At 41.0% G+C, this 18,177-nt stretch overlaps 2 protein-coding genes across 2 annotated transcripts; both read right to left on the bottom strand.

Annotated features, from left to right (window-relative positions):
* Positions 1-73: 73 nt before the first annotated feature.
* Positions 74-6,271, bottom strand: cimap1b (ciliary microtubule associated protein 1B; the record flags this gene model as incomplete). The annotated part of the gene is made up of 6 exons (XM_079502320.1): positions 74-175; positions 411-551; positions 1,802-1,923; positions 2,411-2,512; positions 5,820-6,023; positions 6,160-6,271. 6 exons carry the CDS (start codon positions 6,269-6,271, stop codon positions 74-76), a joined length of 783 nt encoding a protein of 260 aa, XP_079358446.1.
* Positions 6,272-9,482: 3,211 nt separating this feature from the next.
* LOC306923974 (protein tyrosine phosphatase domain-containing protein 1) lies at positions 9,483-16,394 on the bottom strand (the record flags this gene model as incomplete). The annotated part of the gene is made up of 12 exons (XM_079502319.1): positions 9,483-9,563; positions 10,280-10,390; positions 11,259-11,339; positions 11,879-11,980; positions 12,075-12,191; positions 12,303-12,551; positions 13,331-13,621; positions 13,898-14,169; positions 15,083-15,220; positions 15,598-15,716; positions 15,830-15,910; positions 16,219-16,394. The coding sequence occupies 12 exons, from the start codon at positions 16,392-16,394 to the stop codon at positions 9,483-9,485; spliced, it is 1,818 nt and encodes a 605-aa protein (XP_079358445.1).
* Positions 16,395-18,177: the final 1,783 nt, after the last annotated feature.

The raw sequence follows: 18,177 nt of genomic DNA, 5'->3' as shown, positions 1-18,177 counted from the left end.
CTCGCTCACATGACGTTGTAGAGTAGGTAGGCTATTTTTGACGTGCAACACCATTGTGTGTATGAATCAGGCTTCAAAGTGCTCGTTCCACCACATCCTCAATTAAAGGTGCAACATACTGTGAATGGCGCACTCCAAAGGTGAAGCTCGGTGCTTTGACTTTTGTGAAAGTCACCTAAATACAAAAGGTTTCAGTTAGTGAATGAAGAAAAACACTGAAAATACTGTGAAATGGAGAAATAAAATATGTCCGCATTGTTTTTCTTTTTTCTTTTTCAAAGAACCAAAGACACACAGACAACAAATGTGTCCTTTCACCTGTGTGTATTGCAGAGACCATTCATCTTAATTATTTTATTTTTAAAAGTGAATGATGGTTATGATTCTGTATTTATGCTAAAATGTCTCACTTGCTCAGGGTGGTGTGAGCCAGGGCCAGGTGTTCTTGTGCTGTCGCCAGGCATAATGTTGCGTCCTGTCATGCTGTAGTGGGGAGGCTTGTATTTGTAGATGCAGGGGTCCACCACTTGGTACGTCCCAGGACCAGGGGTCTGGAGAGGACAACATGAAGTGCACAAAGGTACTAAGTAGAATAAATCATCAACACATTTATTATTATTATTATTATTATTTATTATTATAATAATGTATTATTATTATATAATTTAAGAATCTAAATGAAAATCAGACATTAAACATAATGAACCAAAAATTGTTGTCAGTTACAGTGTTTATCATTAAAGGACCACTTCACCACTTTTCAACCTATCTTCATATAATAGGTCCTCACTAATAATCATGAAAAAATGGCAAAAAAAAATCTACTCAGTCTGTGTCTCATAGGACAGCTGTGGGCAGTATAGAAACCGTCTTCCAGTTACATCATCATTAGACAGATTTCTTTTTAAACAACATTTTTTTACAAAAATGATTCGATTTTCATTATCGTGAGAACGATGGCTTCCATTTTCGCATTGCAACTTTTCAGGACTAGAAAGCCTGCCGTTTCGATTAGCTTGTATTCCCCATCGATGATGTCACTGGAAGACGGTTTCTGAACTGCCAACAGCCCTCCTATGAGACACAGACCGAGTAGAAAAAAATGGCACAATTTCTTCATGATTATTAGTGAGGACCTAGTGAGGACCTAAAATAGGTTGAAAAGTGGTGAAGTGGTCCTTTAAGGTTATTCTTAAATGGTAATAATCTCATAAAACCAATGAGTCGTGTCAGTATCAAGTCATCAGTCATCAGTGTGGGGGGCAGACGTTAGTCTGACGTACACAGTCCGACTTACATGGCCGCCTAGCACTCACACTCACCCGTGGCTCCAGTCAAGACAAGACACATGCGTGCCCGGCTAAGACTCACCCGTGGCTCTGACATGTGTGGCCGGTAAAGACACATGCGTGCCCGGCTAAGACTCACCCGTGGCTCTGACATGTGTGGCCGGTAAAGACACATGCGTGCCCGGCTAAGACTCACCCGTGGCTCTGACATGTGTGGCCGGTAAAGACACATGCGTGCCCGGCTAAGATTCACCCGTGGCTCTGACATGTTTGGCCGGTAAAGACACATGCGTATCAGTATGATATCACAGCCCTGTCACAGGGATGCCACATCCCTGTTACAAAGACAGGCAGCTCTAAAGGTCCGTTCTGGACAGTATTGCAAAGGTTAAATCATGCAAAGTCACTCATATCACACTTAATAGTAGTCAAATCCAGTTTAAGATATTGGTCCTGACTCCTGACCAAAGTAGACTATATGCAAAAGATACTCTTTTCCATGTTTTGTTGACCTTTTGCAGGTCCTCATGGAAGCTGCCAATCTTGTTGCGCCCACATAGACTATAGTTGGGAGCAGTGGTCTTGATCACAGTTCTGGGCCCGAGCACGGCAGGCAGAAGGTAGGCAGCAGGGCCTTGGAGAAATACAGTGCAGAGAGAAATGACAAGCATTACTGTCCCACACCACGCCACAGTATTTTGTGTAATTGTGTGTAATAATAATCCCATCGAAAACTAGAATAATGTAACATCCAATTCACACCAGCAGCAGTAGCAATCATAATTGTTTTTCTGTTAAAAGGGGTTCTAGCCTGGAAACCAGACGAAACGCCTCAAACTTCCATGTCACCTTCATATCGCTGCTGTTATGCAGAAACCTATCTCACTTAATTTTGAATCTGAATCCTGCAAAGTAACCGTTTTGTACAAATAAATGTGGTTTCCACCCAACAGCAACGGAATGTAGAATACTGCTGTTCGTTCAGTGGTTCAGTGTAAAGCCTAATTTACATTTTGTTGCACAACTGTGTCACTTGACAAAACAACATAATTATTTTTGGAAAATGTGATGCATTTCTGTTGTTGTGAATGAAGTATAAATTAGCTCAACTCTGTAATTACCTGGTGTTTGGTCATTGTGAAACTCCTTGGTTCTGCCCGATATAGAGTAAGCAGGAGCACAGCGGAAAACTGATTTTCTAGAATTGTCCGTGGAGTAGCAATCTGAAACACCAGACAAATTATCAGTCAACTTGCAGTCAACACTGCATGAACATAATGTGTAAATTGTAAAAGAAAGAAAATATTTTATATTGTATTAACTCTACCATACAGATTGGACAAAATTAGATTGTATTCACTAAAAGAAAGTTGTGAGGCTTTAGTGCAAGATATTTGACTGTACTCTCTTCTTCACATGAATACAAATGGCTGATTTGAGGCTGCATTTTGCTGTTCATTTTCCTGTAAGAAGTTGTAGTGTAAGAGTATTTCTAAATTAACCATCCTACTGTATTCCTAGTTTAATTATAAATTCACATGAAAGAATGTGTTGTGAAAACTCCAAGAAAAACATTATTTTTGTCCAATATAACACAACCTTTCATTTACTTTCATTCACTCCAATCAAAGTGTTTTCTTCATCAGCCTATTGAAATGTTGACCACACTGCTGAAATGGTACAATTCTATAGTATAGATAAAATGTGTATTTGCGACCGAAGGTCGCATTTACTATGAAATCCTGTATCTCGCGTCCGTCACACCACCATATGGTTGCCAATCCATCATGCCTTGTGACATCACGTGACATCATGGAGACCCTTAGATCTCCATATATGGATCTGACCTCGTGCCCTCAGTGACATCATGGAGACCCTTAACGCCTCGATATATGGCCACGCCTCATGACATCACGCCTCGTGACACGTCACGCCACCATGGCCATGTCCATATATGAAGATCACGACACTGACCTCATCTAACCCTGGATAACCATATATGGAGAAGACTGGATCATCACCTAGATCTGCATATGTGGAGCCGGCCAGCAACTCTTGTTGATCTGACCTCATCAAACCCTGTACACTCAAGACTCCATATCTGGCTAGTACAGAATTCATTCTATCTATATGTTGATCTGACCCCCCATGCCAAAGTGCCAGCGCTCACCCAGCAGTCTGCCATCACCCAGGCGGATGCGCTCAGGGCGTCTTGCTGGTTATATAGAGCACCGAAGTCTGATGTCACTTTCAGTAGAGGGCACCAACACACAGGTTCGTGTATTTTTTTATTTGTATTGAAATCTCCATAGGGCGATTTTATGTTGCTTCATATAAGAACTGTGTTTGAAAAATAAACCGACCACCCCGGCCTTTCTGTCAGGGGAGTGAGTGGCTGTGCGTCGTTAATGATGTCCATTCATATTTGATACAGCCAGTTTCTGGAGAAAATGGAATTAATGTGACCGCAAAAGCCTTGAAACTACATATGAATGCAATGTCGCTGAGCATATACGTCACGCCCAGCTGTCAACATATTGCGTTCCTGAGATTCCTCGAGATTCCTACCCGGAAATGTAGTCTCTGGGTTGTTTGGCTCGTTTCTAACGCTTATTTTGTTACTCTTTGGGTATATTTGTACATTTCCACCTTCAGTCGATGCTTCATATCCATATGAGTAAAAGGCCGGGGTGATCGGTTTATTTTTCAAACACAGTTATTATATGAGGCGATCTAAAATCCCCCTATGGAGATTACAATGCTTATAAAAAAAATACACAAACCTAGGGACTGGCGCCCTCTACTGATAGTAGAGGGCAGTGACGTCAGGACTTCGGTGCTCTATAGCATAGATATATATATAAACACTAGATGGCTCAAGGCGGAGTTTCTGACGTCGTTCACCCGGCAGCCATCTTACTTCGGGGCTACAGTACAGTATGTTCAATGGCAGCTCAAACAGAAACAGTCATAACTCGCTCAAATCTTGACGGATTTACAAACGGGTTGGTTTATTACAAACGTTGTCAACGTGGCTATGATTCAGGACGCTTATCTGCTTAATTTATGTTTTTTATATGAACGTCGTATAAAAGCATATACGTATGCGGACGTCTCTGACGTTTATAACAAAACAAACCGTTTGAAAATCGGTTGAAAATTGAGCAAGTTATGGTCATTTAAGAGTACATGCCCCATAGACCAAATGTTATGTGTCCCGAGGTAAGATGGCCGCCACGTAACGACGTCGCTCTCCATTGGCCAACAGCGCGGGTGAGCTATCTAGAGTTTATATATATCTATGCTCTATAGAGCGTCGCAGTCCCGCCTCCTACCCTGGACCAGGAAATGAAACCCAATGCATTATTCTCATAGACATTTCTTAAAGTATTTATTTAAAGACGGTTACGCCGCGGACAAAGCCAACTCGAGTCGTGACAACTCATGACAACACAAACAATATTTTGGACCAAACAAATAATTACAAAGAAGAAAAACAACAAAAAAAGCGTTTTTTTCTTCTTTCTAATTATTTGTTTGGTCCAAAATATTGTTTGTGTTGTCATGAGTTGTCACGACTCGAGTTGGCTTTGTCCGCGGCGTAACCGTCTTTAAATAAATACTTTAAGAAATGTCTATGAGAATAATGCATTGGGTTTCATTTCCTGGGTCAGGGTAGGAGGCGGGACTGCGACGCTCTATAGGACTAGTGCAGTGCCCATTTGGGGCGTGGCCACTGTTCAGAACGTGTGCTCATTCAAAGTGGACCAGTTCACAGTGTGTTCACAGGGGAACTAATGACCTATTGTTTTAGACTATGAGGATAACTATATGAGTTTTAAGAAGAAGTTGAAGTTGTTTTTGTTCACTCAAGAGATGTGAAGGAGATACATATGAGCTGCCGGTATATATCCCATTATAATATAATATTTATTTTGATGTCAATGTTGAAGATTGGATTGTACTAGTCTGTAGAGCTACTGTAGCTATCAAATGTAGTAGTTGGTGATTTGTATTGTATTGTATTGTATTGTATTGTATTGTATTGTATTGTATTGTATTGTATTGTATTGTATTGTATTGTATTGTATTGTATTGTATGAATGGTGTATAGTATATGAATGTAATAAAATGGAAATAAATGTTTTTTGATGATGTGTTTGAGACCCCAGGAAGAGTAGCTGCTTTGATTCACAGTAAAGCTAATGGGGATCTAATAAATAAATAGAATCACAGTTCAGTTCACACTCAACTCAACACTACACTTCCTTATACACAAGCCAGCCAAGTGTTGAGTCGATCAGATCAATGGCTCTCAAGATGTGTGAAGGACAGACACATACACACACACACACACACACACACACACACACACACACACACACACTCCAGGAATATAGGCCTACTGCGTCTAGAAACCACCAGTAGCCTATACCTTTGAAGTTTTCGTGTGAAACCACACTGAAAATCTGCCAATAGGCCTACAGCCTTTTCTAAACCAACTTATGAGCACATTTTCTTTCTTTTAACCTGGCCCAGGGGTCTGGAACAGCTGCGGGTCCCGGGTGCGTCCATAGAGTGAGTATGCAGGAGTACCAACTCGGCCGACTCTGGTGACGTTGGAAGGGACCAGATATCTCGGTCCAGGGGAGCTGTCAGATCTGAGTTGGCAATGGCGTGTCCCAAAACTGAATGCTGGCAATTTCCGTTTTGTGGGGTCGTGAAAGTTAACACCTATAGGGAGAGGACAGAGTACTGCAGGTAGGCCTATATTGCATTAGCAGAGCAGAATACCGCAGGGCTTTTTCTGTATTTTTTAAAGAAGAACATTTATTGCATTGTGTACATTGGTACATTATTTTGTGGCTACCTGTAGCCCCAGGTAGAGCATATTTAGGCCCTGGGCTTGCGTAGTGAGCTGCTATGGGACCTCTGGGCTTATGGGGCCTCCAGGAACCAACCCAAATATTAGTGACTGACATGATTAACTAGAAAGAGAGCGAGAGCGAGCGAGAGAGAGAGCACATGCATTGTACATTATAATTTTTTATTATACAATTTTCCAGGATTTCATTAAACAAGAAGATTTATAAAATATATAGGCTAAAACAAATTAGTAGACTTAGTTCAAACACTAGCCTATATATGCCACATGCATGTTGTAGGCTAGTAGGCTATAATCTCTCAAAACAGATTTTTTTTTTTTTTTTTTGACCAAATTACCTAGATGTTCCCAGATTGGTTACCATTTGTGCAGGCTAAAACATGACGCTGTGCTATAGTTATGCCCCCTTTCATGCCTTTAGATTAAAAAAGGCCTTGGCCTACATTTGTGTGCAGGCATAAGCTGAAAGTAGCAAACACTCACTCGCTCCCACCAACAGAAACCATATCCACCAAGTGCAAAAACGAGAAATCTGTGATTGCCTGTGCGTCATATAATCTGAACTGAAGTTGTTATAATATTATATAATCAAACACATTCCATAATGCTGGTCTTGATTGGATAGTTTAGTGACTTACCGGTGTTATGGCTGTGTCCTCCTATAGGTGCATGCTGTTCAGTGTGTGAATGAACTTAGATTGTTAGACTTGTCAAATTCACTATGACAACGTTTCCATAGTGATGGTAGGCTACCTGACCAGCTCAGCCAAGTCTTAAAAACAATACTGAAGAAAGCATATTATGGTTTGAATTTTTTTTTAAACAACTTTTTATTGAAATGTCCATAGTCAATTCACTCAAATAATACACAAAGCACAGAAAACATAAACAAAAGCACAGTGAGGTGTAGGCTATTAAGGCTAATAGCTACAGACACACTTCCTTTTTCCCCCACTGTCAGAACCAGTGTTTCCTATAGTAAACAATGAGACAGGACCTATGGTAAGGAACCATTTCACTGTCAGAACCAGTGTTTCAGTAAACAATGAGACAGGACCTATGGTAAGGAACCATTTCACTGTCAGAACCAGTGTTTCAGTAAACAATGAGACAGGACCTATGGTAAGGAACCATTTCACTGTCAGAACCAGTGTTTCCTATAGTAAACAATGAGACAGGACCTATGGTAAGGAACCATTTCACTGTCAGAACCAGTGTTTCAGTAAACAATGAGACAGGACCTATGGTAAGGAACCATTTCACTGTCAGAACCAGTGTTTCAGTAAACAATGAGACAGGACCTATGGTAAGGAACCATTTCACTGTCAGAACCAGTGTTTCCTATAGTAAACAATGAGACAGGACCTATGGTAAGGAACCATTTCACTGTCAGAACCAGTGTTTCAGTAAACAATGAGACAGGACCTATGGTAAGGAACCATTTCACTGTCAGAACCAGTGTTTCCTATAGTAAACAATGAGACAGGACCTATGGTAAGGAACCATTTCACTGTCAGAACCAGTGTTTCCTATAGTAAACAATGAGACAGGACCTATGGTAAGGAACCATTTCACTGTCAGAACCAGTGTTTCAGTAAACAATGAGACAGGACCTATGGTAAGGAACCATTCACTGTCAGAACCAGTGTTTCAGTAAACAATGAGACAGGACCTATGGTAAGGAACCATTTCACTGTCAGAACCAGTGTTTCCTATAGTAAACAATGAGACAGGACCTATGGTAAGGAACCATTTCCCCCACTGTCAGAACCAGTGTTTCCTATAGTAAACAATGAGACAGGACCTATGGTAAGGAACCATTTCACTGTCAGAACCAGTGTTTCCTATAGTAAACAATGAGACAGGACCTATGGTAAGGAACCATTTCACTGTCAGAACCAGTGTTTCAGTAAACAATGAGACAGGACCTATGGTAAGGAACCATTTCACTGTCAGAACCAGTGTTTCCTATAGTAAACAATGAGACAGGACCTATGGTAAGGAACCATTTCACTGTCAGAACCAGTGTTTCCTATAGTAAACAATGAGACAGGACCTATGGTAAGGAACCATTTCACTGTCAGAACCAGTGTTTCAGTAAACAATGAGACAGGACCTATGGTAAGGAACCATTCACTGTCAGAACCAGTGTTTCAGTAAACAATGAGACAGGACCTATGGTAAGGAACCATTTCACTGTCAGAACCAGTGTTTCCTATAGTAAACAATGAGACAGGACCTATGGTAAGGAACCATTTCCCCCACTGTCAGAACCAGTGTTTCCTATAGTAAACAATGAGACAGGACCTATGGTAAGGAACCGTTTCACTGTCAGAACCAGTGTTTCCTATAGTAAACAATGAGACAGGACCTATGGTAAGGAACCAGTGTTTCCTATAGTAAACAATGAGACAGGACCTAAGGTAAGGAACCAGTGTTTCCTATAGTAAACAATGAGACAGGACCTATGGTAAGGAACCAGTGTTTCCTATAGTAAACAATGAGACAGGACCTATGGTAAGGAACCATTTCACTGTCAGAACCAGTGTTTCCTATAGTAAACAATGAGACAGGACCTATGGTAAGGAACCATTTCACTGTCAGAACCAGTGTTTCAGTAAACAATGAGACAGGACCTATGGTAAGGAACCATTTCACTGTCAGAACCAGTGTTTCAGTAAACAATGAGACAGGACCTATGGTAAGGAACCATTTCACTGTCAGAACCAGTGTTTCCTATAGTAAACAATGAGACAGGACCTATGGTAAGGAACCATTTCACTGTCAGAACCAGTGTTTCAGTAAACAATGAGACAGGACCTATGGTAAGGAACCATTTCCCCCACTGTCAGAACCAGTGTTTCAGTAAACAATGAGACAGGACCTATGGTAAGGAACCATTTCGTGGACAACCATTTTTATGGGTTACATTTCCTATACATTTTACAAAATGTAATCAAATATATATATATATTTTTTTAAACGTATTAATTTTCTAAAAAATATTAAAGAAAAATCCATAAAAAAAATTAAAATAGCAGATTTACAAGGGCACAATGTGTCACAATGTGATGTGTTTAGCTAGTAGTTCAGCTATTTTCACTATTAAATAGGGATTAACAATTAATAATGTAACCGTAATGTTTGGCTTTCATTCACCAAATTTCTCTTTTGGATCTTGAGTGGAAAAAATGTGGGAACCCCTGACATACCTACGAAACAGAAAAAGAAAACATGATAATTTGATCTGTGGTCTTGGCAGTGACAGTGACAGCGTACATGTAGCTGCAGGCTCTGGTGAGAGAAGTCTAGTTGTGGAGTGTGTATCTGAAGCAGCTCTTGAAGATCTTCATCAAAGCTGTGAGGCTTTCTATTTCCTCTTGGTGGTGCTAATGGGTTAACAGAGAAACAGGCTAGTTATACATTAGTTAGTTTATACATTACCAGTAAGACCCCTGAGAATTAACTCTTCTTAGACTCTTCTTAATTTGGCAGTTTGTTTTTTTAGTTTTTGGGGCTTTTTTATGCCTTTATTGATAGGGAACAGTAGACAGACAGGAAAGGGTGAGAGAGATGGGGAGTGGCAAAGGCCGTCTGGCTCGGGAGTCGAACCCGTGAGATGCAGGTTTCCATAGTAAACTGCGACCTACGGTGTGTACAGTCAGTGACAAAATTCCCCCAATTGTGACCTCAGTAACGGTTCTCAAACTTTGCCATGTCAAGGACCCCCAAATTAATATGTTTTGGCTGCGGACCCCCATCTGAAAATATTTTGTGTCAGATTTGTGTTGTTAAAATGTTTCAAAAATATTACAATTTCTTTAAAACTAATTAAGTTGTGAGCTTGTCGATCGGAATTTTTGGTTAAACTCATCTGGATGCTGTATGAAAACATTTAGCTGGGGACGCCCTGGAACCCCCTCAAGGACCCCTGGGGGTCCCCACTCCACTTTGAGAACCACCGACCAAAGCACGCACACACACACACACACACACACACACACACACACACACACACACACACACACACACACACACACACACACACAAACACACACACACACACACACAAAGCATACGCACGCACGCACACACAAACACTTACCCTGGTAAGTGTCCGCATCATACGTTGCAGCACTGCATCCTCTTTATGTGGGCACAGACTGGTTACCATACCCACACAGCTCAACAGACATGAGATGGTGTGTCGCGGAGCCTGGAAAACACAAATAGAGTACTGCAGTCAATGTCGGAAATCAGCCATGTGTTTCAGCACAGGTGCTTAACCACATGGACCCTAGCGTCCATATTATGGGCATGCCATAATAGGCAAATATTCTGCGATAATAGGCAAACATTTGGCAACATAATAGCAGTTCAGTCAAATAACGCACGGATAGATTTAACCAATATTTATTATAGAATGAGAATACAAGTGTGCATATAATATTTTATCTTGGCGTTCGGCTCTGCTACATTTTTCTCCCTGCTCGGCACAATTAAACACCATCATTAAACATTAAGAGCATGGAGATATACATAACAACCCCCATATGGGGAACAGATAGGAGAGCCCACCGGTGGTGCTGGGGTGGCGGTGGGAGCAATCATTGCATAACAACAATAGGAACCATATGCAGAAGGAAGGCAGGAAGAATGCATGCAGTCTAGGTGAGCTTAAATACCCCGCCCAATTGGTCAGCTGACTGCCACATCAGCGTATGACATGTGGGTCTTGCAAACACTGTATACTACCACATAGTATTGCAGAGTATTACCCCCTTGAGTATATGCCTTTGAGCATAGCATGAAGCCGCTCGAGAATATCTGACTGAACTAACTCCGCAAGCTACATATGTGAAAGCTCACAATGCTTGTTGATTGGAACGATTGTGAGCTTGTAATTGGCTATTTTTGCTGTATAGATTGAGCATAGAGGGGGACATTAGTAGCCTATAGACCCCTGGGGGACCCCCGGTCAATAAAGTGTATGGTCATTATGCCACTTTGTCTGGCTTCAAATCTTTGTTGGTGTACACTAGTAATCTGAGTAGGAAGATGGAAAGAAGACTGTTCTCCTATACCTTCGTAAGCACATTGAGAGGGTACGGGTTGTTAGCTGCAGAAATCAACATTTCTATATCTTCGACTCTCAAAATAGGCTCCTGTAGAAGAAGAGAGGAAAGAGTGAGATGCTGGAGAAAAAAACAAAACAAAGGTAACCTTAAATAATATTATGCCATATCTCTGCTGTCGGGCAGAAACCACCTAACTCCAAAATGTAAGATTTTCAGGAAATTAAATACTGCCTCAAAGTTAAGAGGTTTTGTCCGAAGCGCTTTTTAACACTTTTCATTGGTTTCATTGGATTTTTTTAACCAACACACAGATGTAAAGGCTGTTGAATAGCATTGATTTATGAAAAAATAACCTACATTTTTTAGTTAGGTGGTTCCCTACTGACAGCGACGATATGGCATTTGGTAGATCTATTTAACCACTGATGCACAGGTTACCTGAATCTTTAAATAGTCAAAGCCATAAAGACAGTGAGGAGTGGGCAGGGAGAAAGACTGGAGAATGAGGTCAACATCAGGGGACCATATTAGCCCTGATCCAGGAGGACCCTCAGGATGCAGGACTGAAGAGTCCTATATGTATCAGGGCTAGGGTGTCTCCAGTTTGTTTTTTCATTCATTCACACCTTAAGTTTCTCTAGCCAGGTCCACAGCAGATGGCTTAGAACCTGAGGATCTGTCTCTGTGACCAGCAAAGCCCATCCACATTCACTGCTGTTCATCTCCTCCTGTTGAAACAATATAGTGCTTGAGTTCAGGCTTTTAAAATGGCGATGGAAAATAATTTACTGTGAATATATGTTATAAGACAAATAGTTGTACCTGCAGCAAAGCAGTCTTTTGTAGAATAGTTTCTCCTGGTGGGTCCTTGTCTGCCATTGCCCTAGCAATAGAAAGTGCCACTAATGTTGCTCCTAGATTTGACTTGTTTCCATACAGCTACGGATAACAGGAACCAGAATCCAAAATTAAAACCTTTTTTGGCACATTGTTGACAACACAGGCCTTCATTTAATGTATTTCTTTACAAAACTAGCCTTACAGTTATACCTCAGCTGTGGAGTTGAATTTGGAGATCCCTTGTTGCTTTTTAGCTGTGCTGTACTTTGTCCTCTTAACACGGTTGGTGTTTACACCACCATCTGCTGGCTTTTTGGGCGTGAGAGGTTCCTTTTTAATGGCTGAAGAGGAGATGACACAGGGACTGACGGGTCTCAAATCCGCTCTTATTAGGTCCTGTCCACACCAATCTCTTTTATTTCCCATGACTGGTATACAGTACGCCCCCGGATTCAGATGCTATAGGAGCCAAAGTAAAAAGAACGGGAAAGAAAGGTGAAAAAAACTCACACTTATCGTCGCCTTCTTAAACTAATGGCCTATGTCATTTTTCTAAGGTTTTCAGGAAAAAGAAAAAAACTGATCCAAAACAAAACTATATGATATTTGTGACGACCAGCCTCCCTCAATCTTGGTCGGCTTTCTCCATGGGGGGAGGAATGTGACGGCCAGAGTCACAATATGACTCTTAATTGACTAAGTGAATAATTAACAGACCATCACCACTTAACGATGATTGACACTTGGTGAATCACATCTTGATGATCTCATCAAGATGTGATTCACCATGTTAATGATATTTTTCAGACCTCCAGTTCTAGGAAACACAGAATGGGGGGACTTTTTTATTATTTCCACACAACAGCTCTATATTAATGACATAGTAAAATGTTGAAAATGAGTGGAATTATGCCCCTTTAATCATTTCACCAAAACATTTATAACAATTTGTCTATTAATACACTGTATTTATACAAACTGTCTGTCAGTTATGTACTGCTGACTATGTCACAAAACCATTGACTTAGGCCAAAAAAAAATCCTATTTTGGCCTAAGTCACATTCATTTTACTAAAAGGGGCGAGATCAGCGTGCTCTCTTTCAATTAGGACAATGGCCATTTAACTAGAGGTGGCCAGTGTCATGAGGAGCTGACTTAGGCAAAAAAAAAGGAAAAAAAAGAATCGATGCTATAAAAGAAAGGTTATTAGTGTCTGGGTGTGTAAACGAACACTTGCCTTATTTGCTGTGGTGCTGCTGAGGTCAGAGTCACTGTAGCTGCGCTTGAACTTCAAATCTCTCTTCCTCTCCAGAGAACACACTGGCTTGTCCCAGGAGGACACAGACCCCGAGCGCAACCTCTCGACCTCCTTTAACAGTGACATGTACTGTTTGGAAACCAATGTCTCCCTCACGGTCTGCCCCAACATCCGTGTCGTTGATCTCCTCTCCAACTCGGCATGTATCTCTGGTGGGGCGGTGAGGCCCAGGGCCAGGCAAGACAGACGCACACATAGAAGGTACACCACCTAGTAAAGTGCATTAAACATAAAATTAACCACTTATCATCATCATACCCGGAAGTTATGCAGGAACACTATACTGAGTGGCAAAAAACGACTTTCTGGCCTTGAAGCCCATACATCCATACAGAAAAGTCCTATCTGATTGCATTAAACAACATTAAACGGCGTTAAACTCACTTGGCCACTCGTTGTATGCATGCGCATACCCTCTATTCATAGCCATAGCAGCATATACTGTAGACTACATATTAAACCAGTTGAAAGCTTCTGATAGATGACCTTAGGTGTGTGTCTGAGGGTGCGCAGTTCCTGCCCATGCAGCAATAGTGTCTGGCGGTTCAGGTAGTGCTGCAGGGTAAAGGGATCCCCGTGTCGTAAGTTGATGTCTGGGTACTGGGTCAGTTGTGTGACCAGCAGGCGGGCGAAGTCAAACACCTGACTGATCTGACCCCGGGTCTGGATAGAACGAGGCCTCTTAATACGAACATAGTGGACGGCCTCGGAAGCACTGATGCGCAGGGTGTAGATTAGGTAACAAGCTATCAGAACACCTGCAGAGAAAGCCAGAAGGACGTGTATAAGATCTATAGCTGAAATAGGTTATGTATGCTGTTTATTGATTGATTGATTGATTGATTGAAGAATGTATTAACAGTTTGCAGAATTACAGTACATTTCAAGCACAAACTCAATACAAAGGCTGTTAACTGTGAGTGGACGACCCAATTAAGCATTACACTTGTTTCCAATAGGGTCCACCATGTTCAAATCATCAAAACATTTAGAGACGTACAAATAGACACTTCTATAGACAGAACAGGAATTCATCATAAAGGAGGTAAAAAGGGAAAAATTATATTATTGTGTTTCTTCTCTGTATTACTGTGTCTGTGCTGCAGGGCTGCATCTACATTTTAGACATAGCACAGTACTGTGCAGCACATACTGTTTTAATTTAGAATCTAAAACAAAGTTCCCCTTCAGGACAATGTATACAGTACATTTAAATTGAATTTTGTCTACATTTTGATTGTTTACGTTTCAGGATACATGTACATAAAGTCATACAGTTCATAATATGTTTCTACATGCATACTATTCATATTCTGTTTCTTCTATACATGTTATTACTGTATGCATTACATAATGTTCAAATTATATATGATCTATAGTCTATACAGTACTGTTCATATTATCTAGTATGCACGGCCATGTTCATGATATATTATCTAGTACAAATATGTTACTGAAACCAGTAAAAGAAAGGGGCTGAGAGTTTTTCTCACTTGTACTGGTTTCTCACTTGTACTGTAACCCATCTTATGTTATGAATGATATTCCTAGAGCGGACGTAGAACACGCACATCGACAGGCTGGGTGCTGGGCTAAAGAAACTTCAGCAGATGATGGATGGAGCCCGCACACCTGGTGTGCGGGCTCCATGAATGATATTCCTAGTCCTACCAGTTCTCCCCAGGCCTGCATGGCAGTGTATAGCCACTCTTCCCTCCTTGACTGCGAACTCCAGGACCTTCACTCCATCAAACAAGTTAACAAGAGAGGACACACCATAATCTGGCATCCCAAAGTTGTAAAAGTAAACTGCAAATAAACACAACACAACACAACACAACACAACACAACACAGCACGCACGCACGCACGCACGCACGCACGCACGCACGCACGCACGCACGCACGCACGCACACACACACACACACACACACACACACAAAAACACTGTTATTCAATTCAATTAATTCAGTATTTCAGTATTACAAATACTGAAATAAACAAAATAAACACAATCAGGAATACGCACGCACGCACGCACGCACGCACGCACGCACGCACGCACGCACGCACGCACACAGGTAAATGTAAAGCTAAACTATCATGTAATGGTAAAAAGTCATGTAACGTAACGTGTCTGTAGAACAGTCGCCTACTACACAGCACAGAGCATTGTATGATCTTACTGTCATTGTCCATGAAGACCTGTGGAGAGTAGGTGAAGCCACTTTCAGGGTCTTGCACAGGGCCACAGTGAAGGTGCTCTCCAGGGAGCTGCATGTTGATAATGCTTTTGATCTTCAACCTACAGGGAAAATAGGGGTGCACACACACACACACACACACACACACACATTATGACATATGACATATGACATAACGCAAGCATCCAAAGCTTAAACGGCTATAAAGTGATACCTGTGAAACTGCTGTATGATGTTGAATTTCTCAATCAGATGAGTGGCGGGCCGTGTCATGGCGACAATGTCGTCCGTCACCCTGGGATGGGAACACATTCGGGAGATTAATTTGTTGACATGTATTCAAATTACAAGCTTACAATTCAAATGACAAGTAAATATTCTAAATAAAAACGGAAATGTACAGTGCAAGGTCTGTTTTGGAGATAAGCGGTAGGTAGGCTATATACACATAGTGGCAAGAAGAAAAAGGGTAGAACTGAAGAGGTATGTGGAAATGCACGTTGACTAAGTTAAAGACATTATATAGTCTCTCTCTCTAATATATATATATATATATATATATATATATATATATATATGCTGTGTCATTGAACAAACTCTCACCAGGAGGAGAAGAGGCCTAGGATTGCCTGCTGGTTGGATCTCCAGCAGGCAGGGCCTTCATAGCGACAGCGCGGTCCTTTACAAGCCAGTGCACAGAGGAGCCTGTGTGGGATTGATTTGACCAGATTCTCCCTGACCAGGGTGTAGTAGGGCCGAGGCACCGGTAACAGGGTCATTGTATCGGATGGTCAACGCTGTCCCCAGATCAGTCTGATACTGCACTGTGGCGTGCTGTAAGTGTGGATGTGGACGTGAACAGACCGAATGTTGCTAACAGTAGGTCCTATGTGTGGTTCAAGCTGTGAGCCTGTTGAAGCATCCGAAAGAACTGCTGGGAGATTGTGTTCCGAATGGGCCACATCACATGGCACATTCATTCCATCACGTACTATGTATGATTGAAGAGCCTTTAAAATGGTACCGCTGAAATCATCAAATTGACAACTGTTAGTCATAAGGTAGAGCAGTAAAGTGTCAGTTCTCTGCCATCAATGTGATCTCCAAACAGAAATGATAGTTGTTTATAATTTATTCCTCGCCGTACTGCAATAAAAAGCAGTAAGGCAAAAATACATATACAAAATATAAATGTGTATAGATAGATAGATAGACAGACAGACAGACAGACATACAGGTAGGTAGGTAGGTAGGTAGGTAGGTAGACTGTAGATTATATACAATGTCATAGTTAATTTCTCACTCACCTTTGTAATGTGACACGGTCAAGCCATAATCTTTTTTTAATATATCTACATAAATCCAAAATTATCCAAAAAAGGAAAGAGAACACTTTGAAGCAACGGCAGAATACACACAGGCACAATACAGTATGTCCACAATGCTGACTGAGCAGGATAGTTTGCACGCACGCGCACACACACACATAATGACCCAGCCTCACTAAGCCTGATTAGCTGTCATAAAATAATTGGAACGGACAAATCATTATAAGCCCCATATAAACACCCTGTCACCACATCCACATACCCTGTATGTACCTACAAGTCTTTTTTACTCCGATTTCAATATCATCTTTAAGTAATAATCACAAAAAAGCATTGCAATACTACACATAGGGCTAAACCAGCACCTACTGTATGTGTGTGTACGTGTGTATATATATGTATGTGTGTAACTGTACAAACATACACACAGAGCGAGTGAGCATTAGTAATTATAAGAAGATCAGGTTGACAATGGGTGAAGTGTTCCAACAGCATTAAAAGTAGGATATTTTTTTATGTGTATGTTAACATGTGTATATGTTTTTTAGTTACACAGGTTTTTGCTGTTTTTATTTTTATTTTGTTTTGTTTTACAGGAAAATGTTATAAATGGCATCACAGGCTCCTCCTCAAGCCTACGATCCAAGCAATGCGCATACATGTATGTCCCAAACTGGGCAATTCATTTTACAACAGATGATTAAAAAACTCAAAAAACACAGTAAACACATTAAAACATACATAAACAAAAACAGACATAAGTACATTATCACAACATATAGATAGTATTACATTTAAATATAAAGTGCAACTACAACCAAAGTGCAACCAAGTGTGACTACAAGCATCCTCACACCCATCCCTGAAACTAGACAGCTGCTACCTCCTCCTACTTCCTGTGTTGATTGCACAAATGGAGGTAGGTGAGAATCAATGAGAATTTCTCATCCCGACTGATCTCTTAATTCACCTTAATATCAAATTAAGTTTTACTCGCAGGACTTACATAGTTTACTCACTCTTTCTGTGTCACTAAAGTAAAATAGGCTATTGCTCCGCTCCCCCCCCCCCCCCCATATTCTGGCAATGTTTATGAGGAACAATGTTTTGATACATGATCTTGCAATTTAATAACAACATAGACTAGGTTTCTCACCAGTTAGGGTAGATAAAGGACACAGTTTAGTAGAGCAAGCAGTAGATTAGGGCTCCATAGAGAATTTCTCCATTATGT

The sequence above is a fragment of the Electrona antarctica genome, assembly GCF_951216825.1.
Source record: "Electrona antarctica genome assembly, chromosome: 5".
NCBI lineage: Eukaryota > Metazoa > Chordata > Actinopteri > Myctophiformes > Myctophidae > Electrona > Electrona antarctica.
Note: the sequence above shows the minus strand (reverse complement) of the source record. Positions and strands in the feature narration are given on the sequence as shown.